The sequence below is a fragment of the Dipodomys spectabilis genome, unplaced genomic scaffold (genome assembly GCF_019054845.1).
Source record: "Dipodomys spectabilis isolate Male_0828 unplaced genomic scaffold, ASM1905484v1 ptg000019l, whole genome shotgun sequence".
Taxonomy (NCBI): domain Eukaryota; kingdom Metazoa; phylum Chordata; class Mammalia; order Rodentia; family Heteromyidae; genus Dipodomys; species Dipodomys spectabilis.
In genome coordinates this window covers 12,369,043-12,395,106 of record NW_024870696.1, presented here as the reverse complement: position 1 = coordinate 12,395,106, position 26,064 = coordinate 12,369,043, and the positions used below count along the sequence as shown (strand labels likewise).

Sequence of the window (26,064 nt, the reverse complement as noted above, 5' to 3'; positions counted from 1 at the left end):
ATAATAATATGGCTTGTTTTTCCATTATATTTGAAGTAGTAAGACAAACACAAAAATTGTCAAATTTTAAGAAATAGTTTATTAAAAGTGAAAGTTTTGACAATAGTTAGAGCCTTCAATTACATTAAAAATTAATGTGGTTGAGAAGGATTATAAACTATTCTGGTTTTTTTGAGATAGGATCATACTGTGTGGCTCAAGTTGGCCTTGAACTCACAATCCCCCTTTTTCTGCCTCCCAAGTGCTGGGTACTGGGCATACCCCAACATGTTCAGCTCAGAGGTGGTTCTTAACCAATTTCTAAGCTGGATATGGTGGCAAATGCCTGTAGTCCTTCACTTAAGAGCCAGAGACAGCAGGATCATGAGTTAAATGCTAGCCTGAGCTACATAGGATTCTGTCTCAAGAAACCAAAGGCTAGGGATGTAGTTCAGTTGTAAAGTGCTTGCTTAGCACTGTGTTTTCATTCCCAGCACCATAACTGAACTTAATTGTATTATAAGATAATACAAAAAAAATGCTAGTGTAAATACCTGTATTTAAAGTATGCATAACCAAAGTAGTGCAGCCAAATTTAATCATCATTGATTCCACAGACTTTAGAGTCAGAAGAAGTGGATTTAAATGCTGGGCTTCATGGAAACTGGACCTTGGAAAATGCTAAGGCTCGTCTGAACCAGTATTTCCAAAAAGAAAATATCCAAGGAGAATATAAGTACACCCAAGTGGGTCCAGATCACAACAGGTTTGCTTGTTTCACTCTTTTTTTCCTTCTATAATAAGTTATGGATGTTTGGATATTCATTACCCACTTGTATTTTAATGTGGATCAGGCATGAATTATGGAAAGCACAATAAATTACCCTTCTACAAGAATTACTGACTTTTATTGTGCAGTTTATTGTGTGGTTTTGCTTTTGCTGTAATGTTAAATGTGTAAGAGTTCTGAGGTTCTCATTTGAATGTGAGACGCAAATGTCACCACCACAAGTAACCAGCAGTTGATGGTGATTTGGCTAATGTATTATTAGAGGCATTTAAAAATACTACTTATTTAATAGGTCAAGTTAGATGTGTATGTAAGTTTTGTAGATTGTATTGCCTCTAGTCCAAATGTCAATTCAGTTTGAAAGTTTCCAGCTCACAGGCCTGTCGAAGTCTGAGGGCTGTAAAGTTGAAGGACAGCCTCATTCTTTGTATGTGGTTTAAATTAGTAGACATTTTCTTTTTCTGTTAAATTTATAAAATTGAACATAAAGGCCAGTTGCTATGTGACAGTATGTTTCTCAGCCTGCTTGCTGTTATTCCTAAGAGCATTCCAGGGTGTAGTGCTTATTACTCCCAGGAAGGCTCATATGGATTAGATTCTTATGGGGGCACTATTTTTATTGGAATAGATGGGATGTTGTGGAAACCTAATGATTCGATTTGATATTCTTAATTTACAAAATTTTTTTCAAAATACATTGAAAATACATTTTTCCTGAAAATTAAAACATTCTACAACTCTAAAATAATTACTAAAATAAAATTTTGACATCATCAAAAGGATGATCAGAGCATAGCTCCTCCTGCTTCCCACTGTTTTGTTTAGTCCTGAATTCTTAAATTCTGTGCTTCTAAATCTGATGTCAGATTTTTCTAAACCTTGAGTTTATAAATGAAAGACAAATTTGTCTCATTTTAAAAGTATTTTTTGTCTTATTTAATTGGGCTTAACAGCTCTTAGTAATTTTGAGAACAATAAGATACCTGTGCCTTAAGCTCCTTGTTGCAATTGCAACATTTTTTTTATGTCAGTATCTTATTGATTTCTGATCCAAAGAAATAATTCAGGACAAGACAACATAGGAGGCTGACAGTTGGGGGAGCTGAGACAACATTGCTCTATGTATGTCCTTTATTGAAAGGCATAATAGACAGCAACACCAGAGGTCTGTGTTCATATACACATGTGCTGATGCTTAGGCTGAACTAAGCAATCACATGGAAAACTATTGTAAACTGATTTCTGGTGTCGCTGTTCCCCCTAGGTGGAGGAGAATGAGATTGAGTGCTGACTTTAAAGCCTGGCTGAGAAACATATTGTCATCGGTGTCATTAATGAAAGGGTGGATGTTGTTTCCCTGAAAGCCAGTGACCTTTGACCCCTGAAGCCCTTGTGCCTGAAGGTCAGTTCTTGAAGTATAGGAAGGAGACTAACATTTTTTTCTTAAGCTTCATCTAACCTTTTACTCACAGCACAAAGTTCAGAATGTACCTGAGCAGCGAAAGGATCAGAATATATAATTTCTAAAGTGAATTATTTCCCTTGCTTAATACCCCCAATTCATTCCTTGCTATCTGTTAGAATTAAGCCATGAGAAAAAATACTTTTCATTCTTAGGGCCTGATTTAAGTATATGGTATATATGGTATATATTAAATTTCTTACCAAGGGCTGCTTCTAACTATAGGGAGAGTAGAATACTGTCCCAAGAGCTACTGGTATAATTATGAGTGTTGGTATACATTAGCCTATTTTAGCAGATTTTATCCATAATGAGTGGCCTATCCACCTGGATCTTAAGCTAATCACAACTATAATTTGGAGTTTGTTGCCTGCTCTTATTTTTTGGCTTAAAGCTAAGTAGAAAGTTCCTTTCCTTTGAAAGTGTTCTAGCTAATCTGCCACCAACCTTTGGAATGACAGTAAGTAAATATGAAATCTAAAACACTAACATTTTCTTTTTATGAACAATAGGCTCATCAACTGATAACTGTCTCGTGCCATGTTGTATATTATGCAAAGTTTACATATTTTTTTCTAGGTTTGGATAGAAATAAATGTTAATAGCGCGCCTTTTTTTTTTGCTATGATTTGCCTAAAGCAGTTAGAAAGCCTCCTTTGGGAGACTTAGTATTTTTTTTCCTGAAATTTCTAATCTTGTTTGTATGTTTTTACAGGAGCTTTATCGCAGAAATGACCATTTATATCAAGCAGCTGGGCAGACGTAAGTTACTATTTACTTGATCTTTAAGTTTAGAGAGATTTTTCAAACTTAAAATATTGAGCTACTATTATATTAATGTAATAGTATGATGTTAGATAATACTAGGGAAGTTTGATATGTGGAGGTTTGATAACTTAATAAAATATATCAGACCATATTCCTACTTAAGAGCCTGAGATAAGGAAGTTAATCCAAATAGAAGTTAAGTACTTGTTCTGAACTAGGAGCTGCTCAGGATGGCTTTTGCCAGTCATCATCGACAGTGTCATCAGATCATGGTCCAGATACATGCCAAGGTTGAAGAGTTACTCAGGGGATCATACAAGGAATAGATTGAAAAAGCTAAGATACGATGGTGTGTTCTTTGTTCTTAGGCCTGATGGTGTTATGCTCAAAAGAATAGCACTATTTCTCATTTTTATGTGCTGGTCTTGGAGCTTGGGCCCTAGTGCTGTTCCTGTGATTTTGTGCTTAAATCTTGAACTCTACTACTTTAGCCACACAGCTCCACTCCTAGTTTTTTTGGTGATTATTTGGAGATACAAGTTTCATAGACTTCACTGGCTGAGAGCTGGCTTCAAACTGTGATCCTTCAGATGGCATCCTCTTGAGTAGCTAGAATTACAGGCTTGAGCTACCAGCACCTGGCCTAATTTTGTTACTAACAAGTATTGTGTGACCTTGAATAAATTATACATTACATTGTGGGGCTCAGCTTACAAGTTTAAAGAGAGGGACTAATCTTTTCCTGCATTAATGATTTATAAGTTGTAGAATTTAATTGGGCTAGTGAATAGAATGAAAAGAAACTAAAACTTTAGGGCATACAATTGTATTTTAAGGCTTCTTTGATATGTTAGTGCCTAATAATGTCATAATGTTCTTTACTAAGGAGTAATTCTGCTATTGTTAATCCTGAACTTAACATTTTTTAGGTATTTTTGCACGTGAACATGGATCAAATAAGAAGTTGGCAGCACAGTCCTGTGCTCTATCACTTGTTAGACAGCTCTACCATCTTGGAGTGATTGAAGCTTATTCTGGACTGACAAAGAAAAAAGAAGGAGAGAGAGTAAGTTATTTACATATTTTGTGTGTCAATGCTAGAGCTTGAATTCAGGACATGGCTTCTATCCTGTTTTTTTCTACCTAAAAAGCCTAGCAGTCTACCATACTCCTTCTGGCTTTATGGTGGTTTATTGGAGATAGGAGTCTTATGGACTTTGCTGTCTGTGTTGGCTTTGGACTGTAATCTTAAGATTTTAGTCTTCTGAGTAAAGATTACAGCCACTAGAGCCTGGTTTGGGTTACTTAAGTTTAATAACTTAGAGTTGTGGGCTTGGCCGAGTGATAGAGCTCTCTACTTATCAAGGTGGGGCCTTGCCTAAACATAATAGCTTCATGGGTTAGATTTTACTATTTGGCTAAGTTGTATAGCTAGACATCTCGTCCAAAATTAACCCAGGTACAGCAGCTATAATCAATCCCAGCTACTCCAGAGGTATGGGATAAAATGATTTTAGTTTGAGGCAACCCTGGGCCAATTTTAAAAGCCTAGTGTGAGGAAACACTGTACATCCTAATGAGGCAGGAAGCATTAAGAGGATGGTATCTTTCCAGACCAACTCCCCCCAAAAGTGTGATATGCTCTATTCAAGAAATAGTAGCTGGGCGCCGGTGGCTCACACCTGTAATCCTAGCTACTCAGGAGGCTGAGATCTGAGGATTGGAATAAGTTAAAAAAAATAGTAAAAGGAAACAACTGACAAGGTTCAAATGATAGTTCTTAGCTTTTGTGCAGCTGTATAGGGCCTAAAAAAGATAGGAAATTAACATGGAATAGATTTTACTAATCAATTGTCTTCTGTGGCAAAATGCTGTTAATAGTGGGTAGAGTTTCAAACTTTTGAAGTCATTGTCTCATTAAGTTTAATTGAGGTTTACTCTTGTCAGCTATATACTCAGCTCTACAATATTAGTACGGTTGTGTTCATATTACCTAGTTTAATAAATACTCATTTTTTTTCTGTAGGTGGAGCCTTACAAAGTTTTCCTCTCTCAAGATTTAGAGCTTCAACTGCAAAATGTTGTTCAAGAGCTGAATCTTGACATTGTGCCCCCGGTAAGTATGTAGGCTTTTTAGTCACCTCATGTAGAACATATCTCATTTAAGAACTGATTTTTTAAATGATTTTTAATTTTTTTTTTTTTTTAATTTAATAGCCTGTTGATCCTTCTATGCCAGTCCAACTCAACATGGGAAAATTAGCTCAATTTGAACCATCACAGAGGCAAAATCAAGTAGGTGTGGTTCCTTGGTCACCTCCACAGTCCAACTGGAATCCTTGGACTAGCAGCAACATTGATGAGGGGCCTTTGGCTTTTGTGAGTATAATGTTCTTGTTGATATGTCTTACGTTTTACCTTATCAGTGGATGTGTTACTTAAGGCAAGCATGAATATCTTTTTGTTTTTTGCCAAAGCCCATTTATATATAACATCAAAGACCATACAAAATTGTCAATAAGACAAGCTTAGGTGCATAACATTCTTTGTGTGACCTCTACAGTATCAGAGAGATTCCCCACTTTTAGGATCATTGTTGCAGAAAATCTAGGCATGCTCAAGATGCAGAGGTCAATGCTTTACTACAAGTGCTGAGTGTTCACTATACTGATAATACTGTTGAGCTTATGCTGAACCCTGGTCCTCAAATCTCAGTCTCCTGATTGGGATTATAAATTTGTACCACCAGTGCCAGCTGGGCTATTCTTTTTTTTCTTTTTTTGGTCCATCATGGAGATTGAACTCTGGGCCTGGCTGCTGACCTTGAGCTATCACTCAAGGCTAGAGCTATACCACTTTGTGCCAAAGTGCCACTTCAAGTTTTTTGGTGACTAATTTGAAATAAATCTCAGGCATTTCCTGCCTGGGACAACATCAGACACAATGATCCTCAGATTTCAGCGTTCTGGATAGTTTAAGATTACAGGCATGAGCCACTAGTATCCGGCTTAGGCTATTTTTCTATAACTCCAAAAATTTCTCTTAATCTTTAATCACAGCAAATTAATTTGGAATTTGCTTTGGGGACACTTTTTTTTGGCTGGTGGGTAGGTAGCATATTATCCTAAAATGCCAGGGAAACAGTCCTAAGGGAGTGGATGAGACCTGTCTCCAGAATTACATACTGAATGGATTGAGAACTTAAGATTTTGCTTGTTTTTAAGTGTGTATTATCAAAACCATGTATAACAGATCTGCCACTACGGCAGATTTAATTGTATTTCACTGCTATATCATGAATTCTGCATTTCTATTTTTACAGGCAACTCCAGAACAAATAAGCACAGATCTCAAGAATGAATTAATGTACCAGATGGAACAAGATCATAATTTGCAAGCTGTAAGTCTGAAACAGTCGTCTAGTTACAGGTAGAAGATAGCAAATAGGAGGAAGGAGGGAAAAACTGGGAGAAAATGAGGGAGATGGTGGCACTGTTCAAAAAGAAATATACTCATTCCCCAACTTATTTAACCCATCACCTGTACAATAAGATAGCAGATAATGTTCATTCCTTCATAAGAAGACAGATAAAAGTCCCTATACCCTTAGATAAACCAGACTGGGAATTGAGCTTAGAAATGATTGTCTTTACTATATAGTGTAAGTGGAAAAATTTGACATTTTTGGTGTGGTTTCTCAATAGGATTAAGGAAATGCTAGTGAAATTTTACTGATTAAATACTTTTCCAACACAGGTCTTACAGGAAAGAGAGTTACTGCCTGTGAAGAAATTTGAAAGTGAAATCCTGGAAGCAATTAGTCAAAATTCAGTAGTTATTATCCGGGGGGCTACTGGATGTGGCAAAACCACACAGGTTCCACAGTTCATTTTAGATGACTTTATTCAGAATGACCGAGCCGCAGAATGTAATATTGTAGTAACTCAGGTAAGTAACAAGCCATAAGTGTGGATAGCTGGAAAGAAATCCCTAATCTCCAGTATCCTATGCTAGTAAGCTAGACAGGAGCTAAAGGGAATCATTGTTAATCACTTCCCAATACTCGTTATTTCTGTATTAAGTAAAAACTAAACAATAGGTAATGGTTAATATTTACTATGTTCCACACACAACTCTAAAAACTTGATCTTCCCCCCTACCCCCCCTCATGGGGCTGAACTCTGTCCCTCAGTTCTTCAGCTCAAGGCAGCATTCTGCCACTTGAGCCCCACTGTATCACTTCCAGTTTTGAGTGGTTTATTGGAGCTGAGTCTCATGGACTTTGCTGCCCTAGCTGGCATTGAGCCAGGATCCTCAGATCTCAGCTTCCTGAGTAGCTAGGATTATAGGTGTGAGCCACTGGCACCTGACTTTTTTTTTTTTTTTGGGTCCCGTCGTGGGACTGAACTCTGGGCCTGGGCGCTGTCCCTCAGCTCTTCAGCTCAAGGCTAGCACTCTACCACTTGAGCCACAGCGCCACTTCGGCCTTTTTTTTTCTTTTTTATGTGGTGCTGGGGAATTGAACCCAGGGCCTCATGCATGTAAGGCAAGCACTACCACTGAGCCACCTTCCCAGCCCCATATTTTAGAAGTTTTTAATGTTCATATCATACTTAATTTTTCCATTAATAAGACTGAGTGAGGTTAAGTAAACTGTCTAATATAACACATTAAGTGGTGTAATACTGGGATTTTAAAAAGTCTCAAAGTCCTGCAGTTACTATATAGTTATTAACTTGCATTAAGCAAGTAGGAGGAAACTTAAAGATCTTTTCCATTCAGGTTGAACCATTTCCTATTGACTTTAATGTAGATGTGTCCAGGGGTTTGATATAGGCCTGGTTATGGCCCCTGAGCTTTTGTGCTCAAAGCTAGTGCTCTACCACTTGAGGCCCACAGCTCTACTTCCAGACTTTTGGATTTTGAATTGGAGAGCAGAGTCTCATGTACTTTCTTGCCTGGGCTGTTCTCAACCACAATTACAGGCATGAGCCACCAGTGCCTAGCGGCTCCCCATCTTTTTGCTCTGAAATTGATTAGTTTCTTGTCCAATACCCAAAGCAGGATACAAATCTTTAGTATAGTGAAAAATGATGAAGCTTTCACTCAATCTTGCTTATTCAAGGGGATGATCCCTTAAAGGTGTCAGCATTGTATAAAAGAGAGATGCCTTTAATTCTGTGCTTAGTTCTCCTAGTCTTTTTTTGTTACTTTTGAGAATAAGGTCTTTTCCCTGGCTTGTCTTGATTTCTATGCTCCTATTTATGTCTCCTGCATAGCTAGGATTAAGTAAGGATCCGTGCCACTATACCTGACTTGATTGAGATATAGGGTCTTTATACCTGTTTGTTAGGATGTTTGTGTTTCTGTGTTGACAGCTAGGACTTGAACTTGGGCCTGGACATTGTCCCTTACTTAGCATTCTACCTTTTCATTTATTTTTTTCTCTGTCATGGGGCTTGAACTCTGAAATCTGGGCGTGTCCCTCAGCTCTGAGCCACTTCCAGTTTTCTGGTGGTTAATTGACGATAGGAGTCTCACAGACTTTACTGCCTGGTCTGGCTTTGAACCATGATCCTTAGATCTCAGCTTCCTGAGTAGCTAGGATTACAGGTGGGAGCCACTGGTGTCCTACAGCATTCTCTTATTTAAAGTCACAGTTCCTCTTCTGATATTTGGCTGGTTAATTGGAGAAAAGAGTCTTTTGGACTTGAAACAGCTGCTATAGCTTATAGGAGTTGAACCATCAGAACTTGTATGTATATACACTTCTGCATTTTTCCCTGGGTGGCTTTGAACCATGATGCTTACATAATCAGCCTCCTTAGAAACTTGGATTGAAAGCATATTCTGCAGATGCCTGGCTATTTCGTCTTTGAGACAGGGTCTTGGTCTCTATCTCAGCTGACCTTGATCTCAGGGTCTTTGTGCCTCTGATCTTGAACATGGTGTTTAAGCATGTACCATTATGTCTCCCTTCTTAAAGAAATGAATGAACTTCAGACTATTTAAAAAAAAATACCCCAGTCAATAAATTTCTGTTGTTCCAACAGTCCTTTGGCACGTCGAAAATATAGTGGCCTGGCTGGAGGCATGGGTTATTGGCACAGTGCTTGCCTAGCATGCATGAAGCCTTGAGTTTGAGTCCTCACTACCACATAAACAGAAAAAACTGGAAATGGTGCTGTGGGTCAAGTGGTAGAGCAGCGCTAGCCTTGAGCACAGAGAGGCTCAGGGACAGAGCCCAGACCCTGAGTTCAAGTCCCAGGATTGGCAAAAAAAAAAAAACACAAGAGTGGCCTACAAATTAAGATTGTGTTGTACACTGGGGAGATAGGAAACTTCAGTTATAATGGATACAAAATTATAGTAGTATTAATCATTTGGTGTTTTTAAAATGTAGTTTTAAAAAATTAGAAATTTGGGCTGGGAAGGTAGCTCAGTGGTAAGAGCACTTGCCTTGCATGCGTGAGGCCCTGGGTTCGATTCCTCAGTACCACATAAGCAAAAAGAAAAAACCCAGAAGTGGTGCTGTGGCTCAACTGGTAGAGCACTAGCCTTGAGCTGAAGAGCTGAGGGACAGCACCCAGGCCCAGAGTTCAAGCTCCACGACCGGACCAAAAAAAAAGAGAGAAATTTTATATTAAAAGCTTTTTAATTGGAAAAATCAATATAAATTACAAGCCTTAAATTTATTGTATTTATAACTAAAGCTTTAGTTTAAATATGAACATAATAAAATTTAGCATTTGAGCTGTCTAAAACATTGACCTTCCTATTTATTATAGTGTCCTGGTTAAAGTTCTGTAATGTTCTGTAAAATTATGCCTTACAGCAGAATGTTACCGTACCAAAAACATTAGGTGTGCTGAGCCCTGGTGGTTCACTTCACGCATGTAATCCTATCAATTGTGGATGCTGAGATCTGAGCATCATGGTTTAAGATTCTTCCCTCCAAATGCCCACCAGAAAACTTGAAGTGATGTTATGGCTCAAGTGGTAGAGTGCTTCACCTTGAGCTGAAGAGCTCAGGGACAGCATCTAGTCCCAGAGTTCAAGCACCACCACTGAAAATAATGAATAAGTTTTTTTAAAAAGGGTAAGGCAGAATAAGTTGCATATGGTGACCTTGTTATTTTGGTTTTTTCTTTCTGGTCAGTTGTGGAAATTGAACTTGACTTAGTTGCTATCATTGAGCTCTTCTTTTCCAAGGCTAATGCTCCACCACTTTGAGCCACAGTGCCACTTCGACTTTTTGATTACAGGTTGGAGATTAGCCATCAAATTCTCACACTTTACTGCCCTGGTTGGCTTTGAAGTACAATCCTTCTATCTCACCCTCCTGAATAGCTAGGGTTAGAGATATGAGCCACTGGAGCCCAGTTGAGACCCTGGTTTTGTTTTCTTTTGTTGCCAGTCGTGGGGCACTGTCCCTAAGCTTGTTTTGCGCAAAGCTATCACTCTGCCACTTGAGCCACCGTGCCACTTCTGGCCTTTTCTGATTATGTAGTGTTGAGGAATCAAACCCAGGGTTTCATGGATGCTAGGCAAGCAAGCCCTGTACTGTTAAAGGTACGTTGCCACCCGAGACCCTGATTTTAAATCACTTTTTTCTTGTTTCAGCCCAGGAGAATCAGTGCAGTCTCTGTGGCAGAGCGAGTTGCATATGAGAGAGGTGAAGAACCTGGAAAAAGCTGTGGTTATAGTGTTCGGTTTGAATCTATACTTCCACGTCCTCATGCAAGCATAATGTTTTGTACTGTAGGTCAGTAATGTATTTTGATTTTATTTGGGATTCGTCATGTTTACTGAATGTAGTAACTGAGAAGAATGGTTAGAAATAATCTGAACATCTTGTTTAAATATAACTTTTAATTGACTGTGAGAGTGATAATAGTGTTTCAACAGACATAAAATCATGAATTCATTTAAGAAAATTGTTGACTACATTACCACCTTTGAGTATGTATGCTATTTCCTGAACTGGGGATATTGAGGTGTGGATAATTGGATATTTGCTTTGATTCTGAATATATACTTTTTGTACCTGTATCAGCCATGGAAAATCTCCCAATTGCTCTGATTTTATTTTCTAGGTGTGCTCCTAAGAAAACTAGAAGCAGGCATCCGAGGCATCAGTCATGTAATAGTGGATGAAATACATGAAAGAGACATTAATGTAAGTTATTTGTGAGTTACTTTCACATACTAAAGCTATCTACTTGGGAGAGCGTGGGGAAGTGCTCTATTTTCCCATTAATTATACCATTAATATATTATTCATCCTCAAAACTTTCACAATCACAGAGATGATAACTCCTTATTATGAAGTCCGTCCATTATGTTAAGTCTAGGAAACACTCCAAAAAGCCTTTTCTTTTTTTTTTTTTTTTTTTTGGTCTTCCTGGGGCTTGAATTCTGGGCCTCAAATCTTGAGCTCAAGGCTAGAACTCTACCAGTTGACCCACAGTGCCACTTCCAGTTTTCTGGTGGTTTATTGGAGATAAGAGTTTCTGGGCTGGGAAGGTAGCTCAGTGGTAGAGTGCTTTCCTTGCATGCATGAGGCCTTGGGTTCGGTTCCTCAGCACCACATAAGCAGAAAAAGCCAGAAGTGGCGCTATGGCTCAACTGGTAGAGTAGCCTTGAGCTGAAGAGCTCGGGACAGAGCCAAAGCCCAGAGTTCAAGCCCCACAACTAAATAAAACAAAGTCTCGCAGACTTTCCTGCCTGGGCTGGCTTTGAACTGCAATCCTCAGATCTGACTCCTGAGTAGGTGGAATTACAGGCATGAGCCACCAGCGCCTGGCTCAAAAAGCCTTTTAATGTAAAAGTAGCTACAGTTCTAGAGCTTATAGTTTTTTACAAGTGAACCTAATTGGTGGCTGAGTTAAAACCTAATGAAGTTTTATGGTGATTAGAGTTTTTAAATTGCAAATTTATCTGATAAATTGTAAATTTTTAACATAATTGTCAGTTGGAATGTTTCGATCCCTTTATATAGTTAATGATAGTACATCCAAATTTAGGAAAGAAACTAGAATTTATTTCTGACCTTTATCTCTCTTGGTCTTTGACAAAATGGGTGTCAGCTTTCTGTATGACTACACTGACAGATACTACATACCATATCCTCCAACCTCCTTACCTATACTTTTACTACTTAAAACAATTTCAGGTTTCATTGTTCTATTTTCACACGTGGAAATGTTAAAAATTAATCTCATAATTATATCAACTGGACACAGGTGTCTCACACCTATAATCCTAGCTGTTCAGGAAGCTGAGGTCTGATCACAGTACAAAGTCTACCTGGGTTAGGAATGTCTTGTCTATAAGACAACACTAACCACCCCAAGAAAGCTGGATGCAGCATTATGCCTTTGAACACAGATCATCTTAGGTACCATCTGTCTGTATTTCAGTAGTCTTGCATGTTAACATGTCTATAGTCTTAGCATTTAAAGTATTACAATATCATAAGTCATTAGTATTTTGTTAAAGTAACTTTGATAAGGTTGTTGAAGATTTCAATGATTAAGTAGGAAAGTAAAAGCCACAAGACCACAAAAAAATGCTTTGTCCACTTCTGTAATTAAACTTAAATGACAGTGATGGAGACGTACCAATTTTTATGCAGTTATATATATTAAAGTGTAGCTTACTTTTTTTTTTTTTTTTTTGCCAGTCCCAGGGCTTGAACTTTGTGCCTGGACACCATCCCTGAGCTTTCAGCTTTATTGCACAAGGCTACCACTTTTTCTGTTTTTGTGGTACTGAGGAATACCCAGGGCTTCGCTCATGATGAACAAGCCACATTCCCGGCCTAGTGTAGTTTCTCTTAAAGGGCACTGTTCCTCAGCCTTCATTCAAGGCTGATGCCCTATTATTACCTCCTATATTTTGGTGGTTAATTTGTAGATAAAAGTCTAGTCTACTTAGCTGATCACTAGTTGCTCATGCCTGTAATTGTAGCTACTCAGGAAGCTAAGATCTTGTCTAATTAACCACTAAAAAAACAAGTGACAATGTGACTCAATGTGGTAGAGCACTAGTCTTCAGTAAAAAAAGATCAGGGATAGCACCCAGGTCCTGAATTCAAACCCAACAACTGACAAAATAAAACATGTCTAGTGGACTTGATTGCCCGGTTGGCTTTGAATTGCAATCCTCTGATCTTAGCCTCCTGTCTAGTTAAGATTATATGTATGAGCCACTGATGCCTAGCATAGTTTAATTCATCCACTGATTTCTTGTTGGCTTGTGGGGATTGTATGTTTTGTGTTTTAAAATGAGGGCTGTTCTTATATTTCTACACATTAACAACATCCTGTAAGTCGCACTTCTGTTTTCTTTTTAATAGACTGATTTCCTTCTGGTAGTACTGCGTGATGTAGTTCTGGCTTATCCTGAAGTTCGAATTGTTCTTATGTCTGCTACTATCGATACTACCATGTTTTGTGAATATTTCTTCAATTGTCCCATCATTGAAGTTTATGGGCGGACTTACCCGGTTCAAGGTACATTTGAGGGGATGGGGTTAAAAGGTGAACGTACTGTTCAGTAGGATTTGGATTGTCGTAATACCAGGGATTAAAAAAATTTTTTTTTGTTGGTCATGGGCCTTGAACTCTGGGCCCACTTGTGCCACAGTGCCACTTCCGGTTTTCTGGTGATTTATTGAAGATAGGAATCTCACAGACATTCCTGGGTAGAGCGCTAGTCTTGAGCTGAAGAGCTGAGGGACAGCGCCCAGGCCCAGAGTTCAGGCCCCACGACCGGACCCAAAAAAAACAAAAGAGTTCTTAAACTCTGCTGCAAGTGTTAAAGTTGATAACTCATACTTACCTGAATTATCATTGGCAGAATATTTTCTGGAAGACTGCATTCAGATGACCCAATTTATTCCTCCACCAAAGGATAAGAAAAAGAAGGACAAAGAAGATGATGGTGGTGAGGATGATGATGTAAGTACATTCTGTGAGGAATTTTTTTTGTGGGCAATTGTTGGAGAAAAGACAAAATAAGCATTACAACAAGCTTAAAATTTGCCTGTAATTGCTATCTGCATAATTTGCATATTTCATTGGGGTTGGTCATTATCTCTTTGGCCATGAATAAATCATCTGTAATAAAAGTCCAAAGAACATGACATTTGAAGGTTATTAGGGTTAAAGGTAATTCATACCAAGTTATTTCACTGCAGAAAGTGTTTTCTTTTATGTCACAGCATAGGGAAGCTTGTAGAAAAGGAGACTCTTTGTCTAACCAATCAAGTTGCTTAGATGATTCTCATATTAATATTTTGGTAGCAGCAGTTAGAATCCTAATTTAAATAAACAGTACAGTGATCCCCAGTAGAGAGTATTAAATAAGTTACGAGGATTTCAGAGAAAGAAACAGTGTTGGCAGTTCCTGGGTTTATCATGTGGTGTGCTTGCTAGGCAGGCTGTATGATAGCCAGTAATACAGAGGTAGAAGTAATGTGAGACTCCATCCCTTCAGTCAAAAGATCTAAGGATATCAATAGCAAGTTAAAAAATAAGCAGGGGAAATAGGACCGACTTTAACAATTTATTTTTTCTACATACTTGAGACCAAGAGTTAATTGTCATTAGAAACACAAGTTTTCAGCAGTAGTCTTTCAGAATAAAATACTAAAATTTAAAATTTTTTGGATCATCAGTGGCTTACACTTATAATCCTAGCTACTGAACAGGCCCGGATCTGAAGAGTGAGTTGAAGACAGCAGAGGCAAAAAAGTCCCTGAGATTGATTAATTGATTGATTGATTTGCTCATAGGGCTTGAACTCTGGGCCTGGGTGCTTACTGTCTCTCAGCTCAAGGCCAACACTCTACCACTAGAGCCACAGCACTCTAGAAAACTTCCAGTTTTCTGGTAGCTAATGGGAGATAAGTGTTTAATGGACTTTCCTGCCCAGACTGGCTGTGAACTGCAGTCCTCAGATCTCAGCCTCTTGAGTAGCAGTATTACAAGTGTGAGCCACCAGTGCCTGTAAGACTGGTTCTTATTTTGCTGGGACTTGAACTCAGGGCCTGCACTCTCCTTGGCTTATGCTAAAGGCTAGTCCTCTGCCACTTTAGTCAATCTCTATATCCAGCTTTTTTGGGGGGTTATGGGGGTCCTGCGGCTTGACCTTAGGGCCTGGGCTCAGTCCTTGAGCCTCCATACTCAAGGCTAGTGCTCTGCCACTTGAGCCACAGTGTCACTTCGGGCTTTTTCTGAGTGGTTTATTGGAGGTAAGAGTCTCAGACTTTCCTTCTTGGGCTGGCTTTGATTCTCAGATCTTACCCTCCTTAGTAAAGGTAGGATTATAGGTGTCAGCCACTGGCACCAGGCCCTTGAAACTCAATTTGTCTAAGGAAAAAGCCAGAAGTGGCACTGTGGCTCAAATGGTAGATTGCTAGATCCATCAAAAAAAAAAAGTTGTAGTGTGTGAGAATTAGTCAACAAGAACCTTTTTGAGATTGAGACAATACAAAATATGCTGTTTTGGTTTTGCAGGCAAATTGCAACCTGATATGTGGGGATGAATATGGTCCAGAAACAAAGATGAGCATGTCTCAGCTGAATGAAAAAGAAACTCCATTTGAGCTCATTGAAGCTCTACTTAAATACATAGAAACTCTTAATGTACCTGGAGCTGTGTTGGTTTTTTTGCCTGGCTGGAATTTGATATATACTATGCAGAAGCATTTGGAAATGAACCCACATTTTGGTAAGAAATTTTTTTTTCTTTTTCAGTCCTTATATTTGGAAGTAGAAATGTGGATATAAATTTGATCTTTTTAAATAGAAATATGTGTGATTACTTTTAAACCAGCTCCTGTTCTTACCTCTTAATCTTTCTGTATTGTTTACAGGAAGCCACAGGTATCAGATTCTACCTCTACATTCTCAGATTCCCCGAGAAGAACAACGGAAAGTATTTGATCCAGTACCAGTTGGAGTAACCAAGGTAAATGCTAACCATTATACTGATGGATGTTAGAAGTAGGTTGTACGTACATACATACATACATACAGTGTTAGAAGCTTTCAAAGAGGCGGGCGCTGGTGGCTCACGCCTGTAATCCTCGCTACTCAGGAGGCTGAGATCTGAGAATCACGGTTCAAAGCCAGCCCGGTCAGGAAAGTCCGTGAGACTCTTATCTCCAACAGACCACTAGAAAACCGGAAGTGGCGATGTGGCTCTAGCGGGAGAGTGCTCGCCTTGAGCTGAAGAGCACAAGGACAGTGTTCCCAAGCCCAGAGTTCAAGCCCCATAACCGACCAAAAAAAAAAAAAAAGCTTTCAATGAGTCATCAATTTTTAAGCAATCAAAGTGAAAGAGGATAAAAGTCTTTTTTAAGCTTAGTATGTTCTTCATTATCTCCCTCATGGGCAAGTAATTCAATCATTTTCTTAACTGTAATTTTTCTTTCAGGTTATTTTGTCTACAAATATTGCTGAAACAAGTATCACCATAAATGATGTTGTTTATGTCATTGACTCTTGCAAGTAAGTCCCGAAAGAGATCTCTTTGCCTATTTATGTGTTAGGAATTGAGAGTCCATAAACAAATTAATTTCTCTTTAAGAGGCTTACTTCTAGACTTTATACCTTCAGAATTAGACTAGCTATGGGCAGTAATTAAGAGTTAATTCTTACTCATATTCACTAATCAAGTTACAGAAGTAAGGAACCAAGTTTAACATTGTACTTTCTGGTTCCTTTTTAGTGTTTATATCAGCAGATATTTTTCTCTTTTTCTATTGTTTACAATGTTCACAGCAATACTGAGAAAGATGGTATTGCAGACTGCATCTGTAATGCTAGCTAGGTAAGAGTTAAGACCACGCTCAAGTATAAACAAAGCACCCTATCCACAGAATAAAGCAAAAAGACTTTTCAAGTCTCAATTGCCCAGCATACATAAGAAAAACTTGATATCAGTGAAAAAACACATATTTAATAGGCAGGCTACTGTAGCCAACATGATGTAATTTCAGCTTCAGTCTGAGTTAGGATCATAAGCTCCAGGCCAGCCCAGGTATATATGAGTTAAGAGGCCAGTTTTCACGTTTGCTATGTACCTTGAAAATAGATTTGGTAAATGAGTGTATGTAAAATGTAGTAAGGCTAGTGCAGTTAGAGAATGCTTTCACCTGGTTAACTTGTACACCAAGGTGGTTTTTTTTGTTTTTCCCTTTTTGCTTATGGCTAGTGCTCTAGCACTGAAGCCTGAGGGCCACTTCTAGCTTTTTCGTTAAGAGACTTTACTGCCTGGGCTGCCTTTGAACTACAGTCCTCAGATTTCAACGGTCCTGAATAGCTAGGATTATAGATGTGGTCTACCAGCACACTGCTACCCCATGGTGTGTTTGTTTGACTTGGAGACTGCTCTTCAGCTTAAGGTTAGCACTCTACCACTGAGCCACAGCGGGCTTTTTGTGCTTATGTGGTGCTGAGGAATTGAACCTAGGGCCTTATGCATGCAGCGCAAGCACTCTATTACCTTCCCAGTCCTACTCTGTTGTTTCATTGAAGTCCCTTGGTCTATGCTGGTGGAAAATTCCTTATAGATGAATAGCTGCTTTTAGGTATAATTTAGAAGGCCTATTTAAAATATGGGTTCAAACAGATAATGATGGTACCATTGATGTATATAGCACGAAATGTGCAACATACTGTGTAGTTTCATACATAATCTTACATCATAGAAATAGTAACATTAATCTTTGGGATGGGCGTGGTTTGAATAATTATCACTAAATTTAAGTTAACTCATTCCATATTTATAAGAAGATGGATATACTGAGTTTTCATTGTTAGATGAAGTGGTGATATAGTAACCTTGCCAAAGCAGTCAGCTAGTATATAGCACATTTTATATTGCCTTTTAGAAGAGCTAAAAGAGTAGAATCTGGTTGCTGCTTATTCTTACTTGTGCTATTCATAAATGGTCCCTTGGTGATTATATATTAGTTGTTAACAGCATTTATTGAGTATTTGGTTTATAATTAACTATGTTTTGCTATTTAGGCAGAAAGTGAAACTGTTTACTGCTCATAACAACATGACCAACTATGCTACAGTATGGGCATCTAAAACAAACCTCGAACAGAGGAAAGGTAGAGCGGGTCGTGTACGTCCTGGGTTTTGCTTTCATCTTTGTAGTCGAGCTCGTTTTGAGAGGTAACCAATTCAAGTTCTTCTTTTAAAAAAAACTTTTAAATACCCTGTCTGCATGCAGATTTTCTCGTTCTCGTGTTCCTTTATTGTTATGAACTCTGCATGAGTGTCTTCAGCTCAATATGTTGGGGAAAATTTATCTTAATCTATCCTAGGAATGTAAAGAGGTCAGAAATTGTGTTACTTGGTGAAAGGATAAATGAGCATTATTTTGTGTTCACATAGCTTCTTAACTTTGAAATTACAGGTTTTATACTGTTACATGTGTCTTTGGGTACTTTGTAAAATTTGAAAGCAAAAAAAAAAATATCTATTAAGTCAAGGGAGTATGAATTCCAGTGATTTGTTTTTGCCCAGTCCTGGGCTAGAACTCAGGACTTGGGCACTGTTCTGAGCTTCATTTGCTCAAGGATAGCACTCTAGCACTTGAGTCACAGCACTACTTCCAGCTTTGCCTGTTTATATATGGTACTGAGGAATCAAATCCAGAAGCAAGGGTTTCTTGCAAGCAAGCACTCTACATTCCCAGTCCATAATAACAAGTTTTGTATTTTTTTTTGTGGCTTGAAATTAGGACCTAGGCACTGTCCCTGAGCTTTCATTTTGCTCAAGGCTGGTGGTCTACTTTAAACCTAAGTTGGAATCTCATAGAAGTTCCTGTGGCTTTGAACTGTGATCATATCTCAGGTATGAGCCACTGGTTTCCTGGATTGTTAATGACCTTTTTGTAAGGCTCAAAAAAAAACTCATTAATTAAAGGCTTAGTGTTTCCCTTCTACACCTGAGGTGTATAGGGACATGTTCACTAGATTTATAATGGCTAAATGATTTGTAAGATTTTCCCAATGGCACTGAACTTGTATGGAATAAGAAGTTAGACAACATGTAAAAGTTTATTTAGCCCCATTTTTAATCCATGTTAATTGTGTTTCAAGAATGAAAGCCATCGCCTGGCGCTGATGGCTCACGCCTGTAGTCTTAGCTACTCAGGAGGCTGAGATCTGAGGATTGGGGTTCAAAGCCAGCCCGGGCAGGAAAGTCCATGAGACTCTTACCTCCAATAAACCACCAGGAAACCGGAAGTGGTGCTGTGGCTCAAGTGGTAGAGTACTGGCCTTGAGCTGAAGAGCACAGGGACAGGGCCCAAGGCCAGAGTTCAAGCCCCACGGCCCAAAAAAAAAAAAAAGAATAAAAGCCTATGAATAGGATCACTTTTCCTCTTGTCACTTTTCAGTGGTAAGGCCATTATGTTTAAGGAAAGCAACTGTAACTGACTCTGTTTGGTATTTTGTTATGCTGATGGGTGTGTACACAGAGACAATGGTTACATTTTTCTCTTAGACTTGAAACCCACATGACACCAGAGATGTTTCGCACACCATTGCATGAAATTGCTTTGAGCATAAAACTACTGCGTCTGGGAGGAATTGGTCAATTCCTAGCCAAGGCAATTGAACCCCCACCTTTGGATGCAGTGATTGAAGCAGAGCATACTCTCAGAGGTATGTGAGACTGTAGATTGCTTAACCAAAATAGATGTCAATTAAACAGTCTGTTCTTGAATATGGACTCAACTCTGGTAACAAGACCTTAGTACTTCATGTAGATAGTTATTAGATGTGTGTAATTAGTGTTCCCTAATTATTATGAGATGGATTGGTAAAATATTTAAGACAAGGCAGGATGTCATAACTAATACCAGAACGTAAACTACTCATGAGACTTGTAATGTTTTAGGTAATCTCTTAAACATACATGCTTTTATTCTGTTACTGGGATTATAGTTTTCATGGGCTATATCAGATTAACCCTACAGGGCTGAATTACTAGTGCTGCTTTCATATTTTAATGCTCCTGTAATTGTTTTTAACTTTGGGGTGAGAATTTTTTTTTTTATCAAAACGTTTTTTATTGTAAATATACTGAACAGAAGGGTTACAGTTACATGAGCAAGGTCATGAGTACATTTCTTGTCAAACATTGTTGCCTCCTCTATTTTTCCCCTACCATCTCCTCCCTCTCAACTCCACAGTTACACTCCTCCCCCTCCCCCCTTGGGTGAGAATGTTTTGGTCCTGACTGTTCATTAACATGTGATGACATCTTAATTGTACTCTATTGAAGCCTTCATGTACAAAGTAATGTCAATCTGTGCTAAAAGACCTTGATTATAGTTGTTACAAAGAAAAATGTCTTTCCACAGAACTTGATGCATTAGACGCCAATGATGAATTAACCCCTCTGGGACGAATCCTTGCTAAACTCCCCATTGAGCCTCGTTTTGGCAAAATGATGATAATGGGATGTATTTTCTAGTAAGTGCTTTGTTTAATTTGTTGAATAATGCTACAGCTTTATATTCTTAACCTGTCTGTAATAGCTAAAAAAACTAAATATTTGGTAGAAGTAAAATTAAAACTGAACAGTTAAACAGGCCAATATGTGGGATAAGCTCTGATTTCTCCAAAGAGAATAAAGTATGCTACTTTCCAAAGTTGTATTTAATTGCTTTTGAAATATTAGCATTAGGAAAAGGGATTTAATAGGTTGATGAGGTGGTGTGTTCCTGTTGTCCTATGCTTTGGGAGGCAGAGGCAGGAACATTGTGAATTGGAGATTAGCTGCTGCTATAAAAAGCAAGATCCACTCTACAACAGGGGGAACCTATTTTTCAGAAAGTTTAAAGATTAAGAAACCTAAATTAGAGAAAGCTAAAATATGGAACAAAATGGATGTGGCCACAATTTATATAAACATTTTAAGTAAGCAATCAGTTTTTTTCCCTTTGTGATTCTGATGAAAGCAGGTGTGAACTTGTCAGGTTTTTCCACCAGTCAATATATTTAGGCTATAATGACACTTAAAGCAAGGATATATACTACATGTATCTAATCTACTGGGAACATGAATATAATTAGTGTTTAACTGTTGTTTCAGTGTGGGAGATGCTGTCTGTACCATTTCTGCTGCTACCTGCTTTCCGGAACCTTTCATAAATGAAGGAAAGCGACTAGGCTATGTCCACAGGAACTTTGCTGGAAACCGATTTTCTGATCATGTGGCTCTTTTATCAGTGTTCCAAGCCTGGGATGATGCTAGGTATGACTTAATGAAAAGGATTTGCTGTAGTTGTTCCATGAACTGTCTTTAGATTCTAAGTGAGTGTTTCATAATCTTGTTATTATAGAATGGGTGGTGAGGAAGCAGAGATACGTTTTTGTGAACACAAAAGACTTAATATGGCTACACTAAGAATGACTTGGGAGGCGAAAGTTCAGCTGAAAGAAATTCTGATTAATTCTGGTTTTCCAGAAGGTAAGATCCCCTGCCTTTTCTTGTGCTCCTAACTGTTCTTAGTACCAGTTTTCCACATTTATTTTATTGGCAGTCCTGGGGCTTGGACTCAGTGCCTGGGCAGGGTCCCAGAGCTGCTTTTGCTCAAGGCCAGCACTGTACCACTTGAGCCACAGTGCCCCTTCTGGCTTTTTCTGTGAAACTGAGGAATTGAACCCAGGGATTCATGCGTGCAAGGCAAGCACTCTACCACTAAGCCACATTCCCAGTGCTCTACTTTTATATTTTCTTACTGTGGCAACTAAAATTTCTTCTTGAACTTTGTCTATATTGGGATAGTTCTCAGAAAATTGTAGCAAGTTGTTGGAAAAGGTGACTTAGGGAACTGTGATAGAAAGATTACGCCGTTAACTAGGTTTTTTAATGATTTTTTTTTGACAGATTGTTTGTTGACTCAAGTGTTCACCAACACTGGACCAGATAATAATTTGGATGTTGTAATCTCTCTCCTGGCCTTTGGTGTATATCCCAATGTATGCTATCATAAGGAAAAGAGAAAGATTCTTACCACTGAAGGGCGTAATGCCCTTATCCACAAGTCATCAGTTAATTGTCCTTTCAGCAGCCAAGACATGAAGTACCCATCTCCCTTCTTTGTGTTTGGTGAAAAGGTAACACAGCGTTAATTCATTGCATAGGTATATGGTAGTCTTAGACAGTTGTGTTAACCATTTCCATTTGCATGTTTTTCTTCCATTACAGATTCGAACCCGAGCCATCTCTGCTAAAGGCATGACCTTAGTCACCCCCTTGCAGTTGCTTCTTTTTGCCTCCAAAAAAGTCCAATCTGATGGGCAGATTGTCTTTATAGATGACTGGTAAGGATCTCAGTTCTAAATTATGAACTAATTTCTTACAATGTACATGTGTTCAGATTAAAATCCAATAAGGAAAATGTGGTCCCAGGGTCCACTGGCTCAAAAGTACCTGTGATACTTTTAGAAATTATGATTAATAAGTTTTTCTATTGTGAAAATACTGTACAGAGGGGTTACAATTACATGAGGAAGGTAATGAGTACATTTCTTATCAAGCATTGTTGCCTCCTTTGTTTCCCCTTACCGACTCCCCATTCTCTCCCCCCCCCCCCCCCCCACCTCTGATACTCTTTCCTCCAGTTAACCACTGAAAAACCAGAGCTGTGGTTCAAGTGTTAGAGTGCTAACCTTGAGCACACAGAGGCTCAAAGACAGTACCCAGGCCCAGAGCTGGCCCCACAACCAACAGAAAAAGCAGAAAGAAAAACATGGCAAAATTAGATATCTCCAGTAAGTGCTTAGTTACATGTTTTGTTAGGGGACTGTAAGCCTATGAAGTTTTAACTTGGTAGAAGTAAATGCATACAAACACAAGCTAGTAAAGCTAGTAACTAGCATTTACTAGGAAGTTATTGAAGATTGCTGTTGCTATTTTTGAGGAGTAGGGAGATGAGCCATGGGGCTTGAACTAAGCCTGGGTGCTGTCCATCAGCTCTTCAGCTCAAGGCTAGGGCTCTACCACTTGAGCCACAGTGCCACTTAGGATTTTCGGAGTAGTTTATTGGAGGTAAGAGTCTCACATACTTTCTTCCCCAGACTAGTTTTGAATCACTATCCACAGATCTCATCTTCCTCAGTGGCTAGGATTACTGGTGAGCCACCAGTGCCAGGCATTCTGTTTTTTAAATTTAATACTATTTTACAAGTGTTATGTAAAAAGAGATTACAGTTATGTAAATGAGGAACTGGGTATATTTTGTCATTGTTTATAAATGTGTTCAGTTATTGTTTATAACTCTTCCGTATGAACAGTTTCAGATATGAACATGTGTAGGACAATTCTAATCTTGAGTTAGTGCTTAATCAGTTAGATTTATTTCACTTCTTGTGTGAATTGAGGAATAATTTTTATTTTTCTCCATTTTAGGATCAGACTGCAAATATCACATGAAGCTGCTGCGTGTATCACTGCCCTCCGTGCAGCCATGGAAGCTCTGGTTGTTGAAGTATCCAAACAACCTAATATCATCAGCCAGTTGGACCCTGTAAATGAACATATGCTGAACATGATCCGCCAGATTTCTAGGCCCTCCGCCGCTGGTATAAACCTTATGATTGGTGGTGCACGGTGAGTAACTCAGTTGCCATCGAAAGTCAGAGAGTAGATGTTAATGTTTACCTCAAGTTCAAGTTCCTATAGTCTGGAACATCACAGTGTTAACGTGTGCCGGATGCCAGTGGTTCATGCCTGTAATCCTAGCTACTCAGGAGGCTGAGATCTGAGGATCAAGGTCCATGAGACTCTTACTTCCAATTAACCACCAGAAAACGGGTAATGATGGTTAAAGTGTGCAGCTTTGCACTACAGTTCTCAAGGACAGCACACAGGCCCAGAGTTCCAAGCCCCACAACCGATCCAAAAAAGTATATGTGTAAGGGCTGAGAATGTAACTTAGTGGTTACCTAGCATGCATGAAGTCCTACATTCAATTCCTCAGTACCACATAATAGAAAAGCCAGAAGTGATATTGTGGCTCCAGTGGTAGAGTGCCAGGCTTGAGCAAAAAAACTCATGGACCCTCAATTCAAGCCCCAAGACTCGGGAAAATAAAAAATAAAGTACAGGTGTAGTCCATTGTGTGATAACATACCTCAAAAATGAAATAAGATGATCATCCTACTGTGCTGGCATCTCTACAAAGGAAAAATGAGGGGTTGTTTCTTCCTCAAAAAACACTAGTATTAGCGATAAGGAGAACAGTACTACTATCTTAAAACAATGACATTGCCTAATGTTTTGTTTGCCTCATCTTTGTTTTCTTTGAACTGGGCTTTAAACTTGGGTCATTATATTTGCTGGGTAAGCAGTATACCTCTAAGCACTATATGCTTAAGTTGTTTTTCAACTTGAGTGTCATACTTTGTGTTTATTCTAGTCTGGAACTGAGATCCTCTTACCTATGTATCCCATGTAGTTTGGATTGCAGGTGTGAAGAACCATGCTTGGCCTGTTTGTTTTTAAGTAGGATCTTGATAAACTTACCCACATGAAGCAAGAATATGATACTAATATGGGTTTTTTGCTCTCCTTAGATATGGAGATGGTCCACGTCCTCCCAAGATGGCCAGATATGATAATGGAAGTGGATATCGAAGGGGTTCTGGATATGGTGGTGGGGGCTATGGCGGTGGGGGATATGGTGGTGGAGGCTATGGCGGTGGGGGATATGGTAGTGGGGGCTATGGTGGTGGGGGCTTTGGAGGTGGTGGGGGCTTTGGAGGAAGTGGAGGTGGCTTCGGTGGTGGAGGCTTTGGCGGTGGCGGCTTTGGCGGTGGAAGTGGTGGAGGATTTGGAGGTGGAAGTGGAGGGGGCTTTGGAGGAAACTATGGAGGTGGTGGAGGCTTTGGAGGAAATGATGGTGGCTTTGGAGGGAACGGAGGAGGCTTTGGAGGGAATGGTGGAGGTTTTGGAGGTGGTGGAGGTTTTGGCGGTAGAAACTATGGAGGTGGTGGAGGCTATGGTGGTGGCTCCAACTCTTACCGGGGAGGATATGGTGGAGGTGGAGGTGGTTTTAGAGGAGGCTCACAAGGGGGGTATAGAGGTGGCTTTGGGGGGGACTACAGAGGATCTGGTGGGGACTACAGAGGATCTGGAGGAGGAGGCTACAGAGGATCTGGAGGATTCCAGCGAGGCGGTGGCCGGGGCAACTATGGGGGAGGCTACTTCGGACAAGGGAGAGGAGGCGGTGGTTATTAAACTTCGTTATGTCAGTGCCTATGCATAGTTTTTTTTTAAGCATGCTATATGTTTTCCCCAAGATGTTTATTTCCACCAAATCAGTAAACTCATTTCCCTTCTATTCTGTGGTTTATTGTAGTTTAAGGAAACCAAGCATATAGAGTTAGTGATTTTGTTTATATTATGTAAAATACAATGACCTATTATACAAGCACCATGCCAGTTTGTATTTTTTTTCTTTTAAGGAGTAAAAATTTGCCTTTTAAATTAACTTGGTATTTTCTTGGCTTCATTTAATACAGTAAAAAATAAAGTGTCACAATAAATCCCAACTGTGTAGTTGACCATTAATCTCACACAACAGTGTTTCTACAATGCTAGTTGTATTTATTTTAAATGTCGGGACCAGTTGCGCTATTTCAAGGAACATATACCAAGTGACACTAGCCATTGTAACAGAGAATGACCATGATATCAAATTGCAGTTCTTATAGTCAACCTAAAGCTGAACATTTTTTCTTCTAAGATTTGTTTAAAGACCAAGGTCAGGATGTTCTTTTCTCTATCAGTTTGTTTTCTATTATGTGACATTTAGAAAGTGCATCAGTCTGGAGAACTCTGGGTCAAGTCTATTTTAGGCAGTCCAAGGGAAGCATAAAGTTTAGAATTTGGGATCAGGGAGGTATATTTCGTATTTGTCTATAGTAAAATGTATTTCAAAAGATACTTGATTGTACAAGTTAGAATTTCTAGTGAACTTTCATAATTTCCCATGTTGAAAGCACAATGTAGAGAGTGCA

The 26,064-nt window shown here is 39.0% G+C and overlaps 1 protein-coding gene across 3 annotated transcripts in view; it reads left to right on the top strand.

The window, feature by feature from the left end:
- Dhx9 (DExH-box helicase 9) overlaps positions 1-25,596 on the top strand; it is a 33,179-nt gene extending 7,583 nt beyond the window's left edge. For 2 of the 3 annotated variants that reach the window (XM_042674229.1, XM_042674227.1), the window contains exons 6-28: positions 597-745; positions 2,947-2,993; positions 3,929-4,065; positions 5,026-5,115; positions 5,217-5,378; positions 6,322-6,399; positions 6,756-6,947; positions 10,623-10,764; positions 11,096-11,178; positions 13,360-13,516; positions 13,863-13,963; positions 15,524-15,737; positions 15,883-15,977; positions 16,446-16,519; positions 18,044-18,196; positions 19,535-19,695; positions 20,397-20,508; positions 21,131-21,292; positions 21,381-21,508; positions 21,929-22,158; positions 22,250-22,365; positions 23,453-23,653; positions 24,619-25,596. In XM_042674229.1, the coding sequence (XP_042530163.1) occupies positions 597-745; positions 2,947-2,993; positions 3,929-4,065; positions 5,026-5,115; positions 5,217-5,378; positions 6,322-6,399; positions 6,756-6,947; positions 10,623-10,764; positions 11,096-11,178; positions 13,360-13,516; positions 13,863-13,963; positions 15,524-15,737; positions 15,883-15,977; positions 16,446-16,519; positions 18,044-18,196; positions 19,535-19,695; positions 20,397-20,508; positions 21,131-21,292; positions 21,381-21,508; positions 21,929-22,158; positions 22,250-22,365; positions 23,453-23,653; positions 24,619-25,282 (3,648 nt within the window). In that variant the 3' untranslated portion in view covers positions 25,283-25,596. Of the gene's footprint in view, positions 1-596; positions 746-2,082; positions 2,172-2,946; positions 2,994-3,928; positions 4,066-5,025; positions 5,116-5,216; positions 5,379-6,321; positions 6,400-6,755; positions 6,948-10,622; positions 10,765-11,095; positions 11,179-13,359; positions 13,517-13,862; positions 13,964-15,523; positions 15,738-15,882; positions 15,978-16,445; positions 16,520-18,043; positions 18,197-19,534; positions 19,696-20,396; positions 20,509-21,130; positions 21,293-21,380; positions 21,509-21,928; positions 22,159-22,249; positions 22,366-23,452; positions 23,654-24,618 lie in introns of those variants that run through there. The other variant, XM_042674230.1, reaches the window with a different exon arrangement.
- The last annotated feature ends 468 nt before the right edge of the window (positions 25,597-26,064 follow it).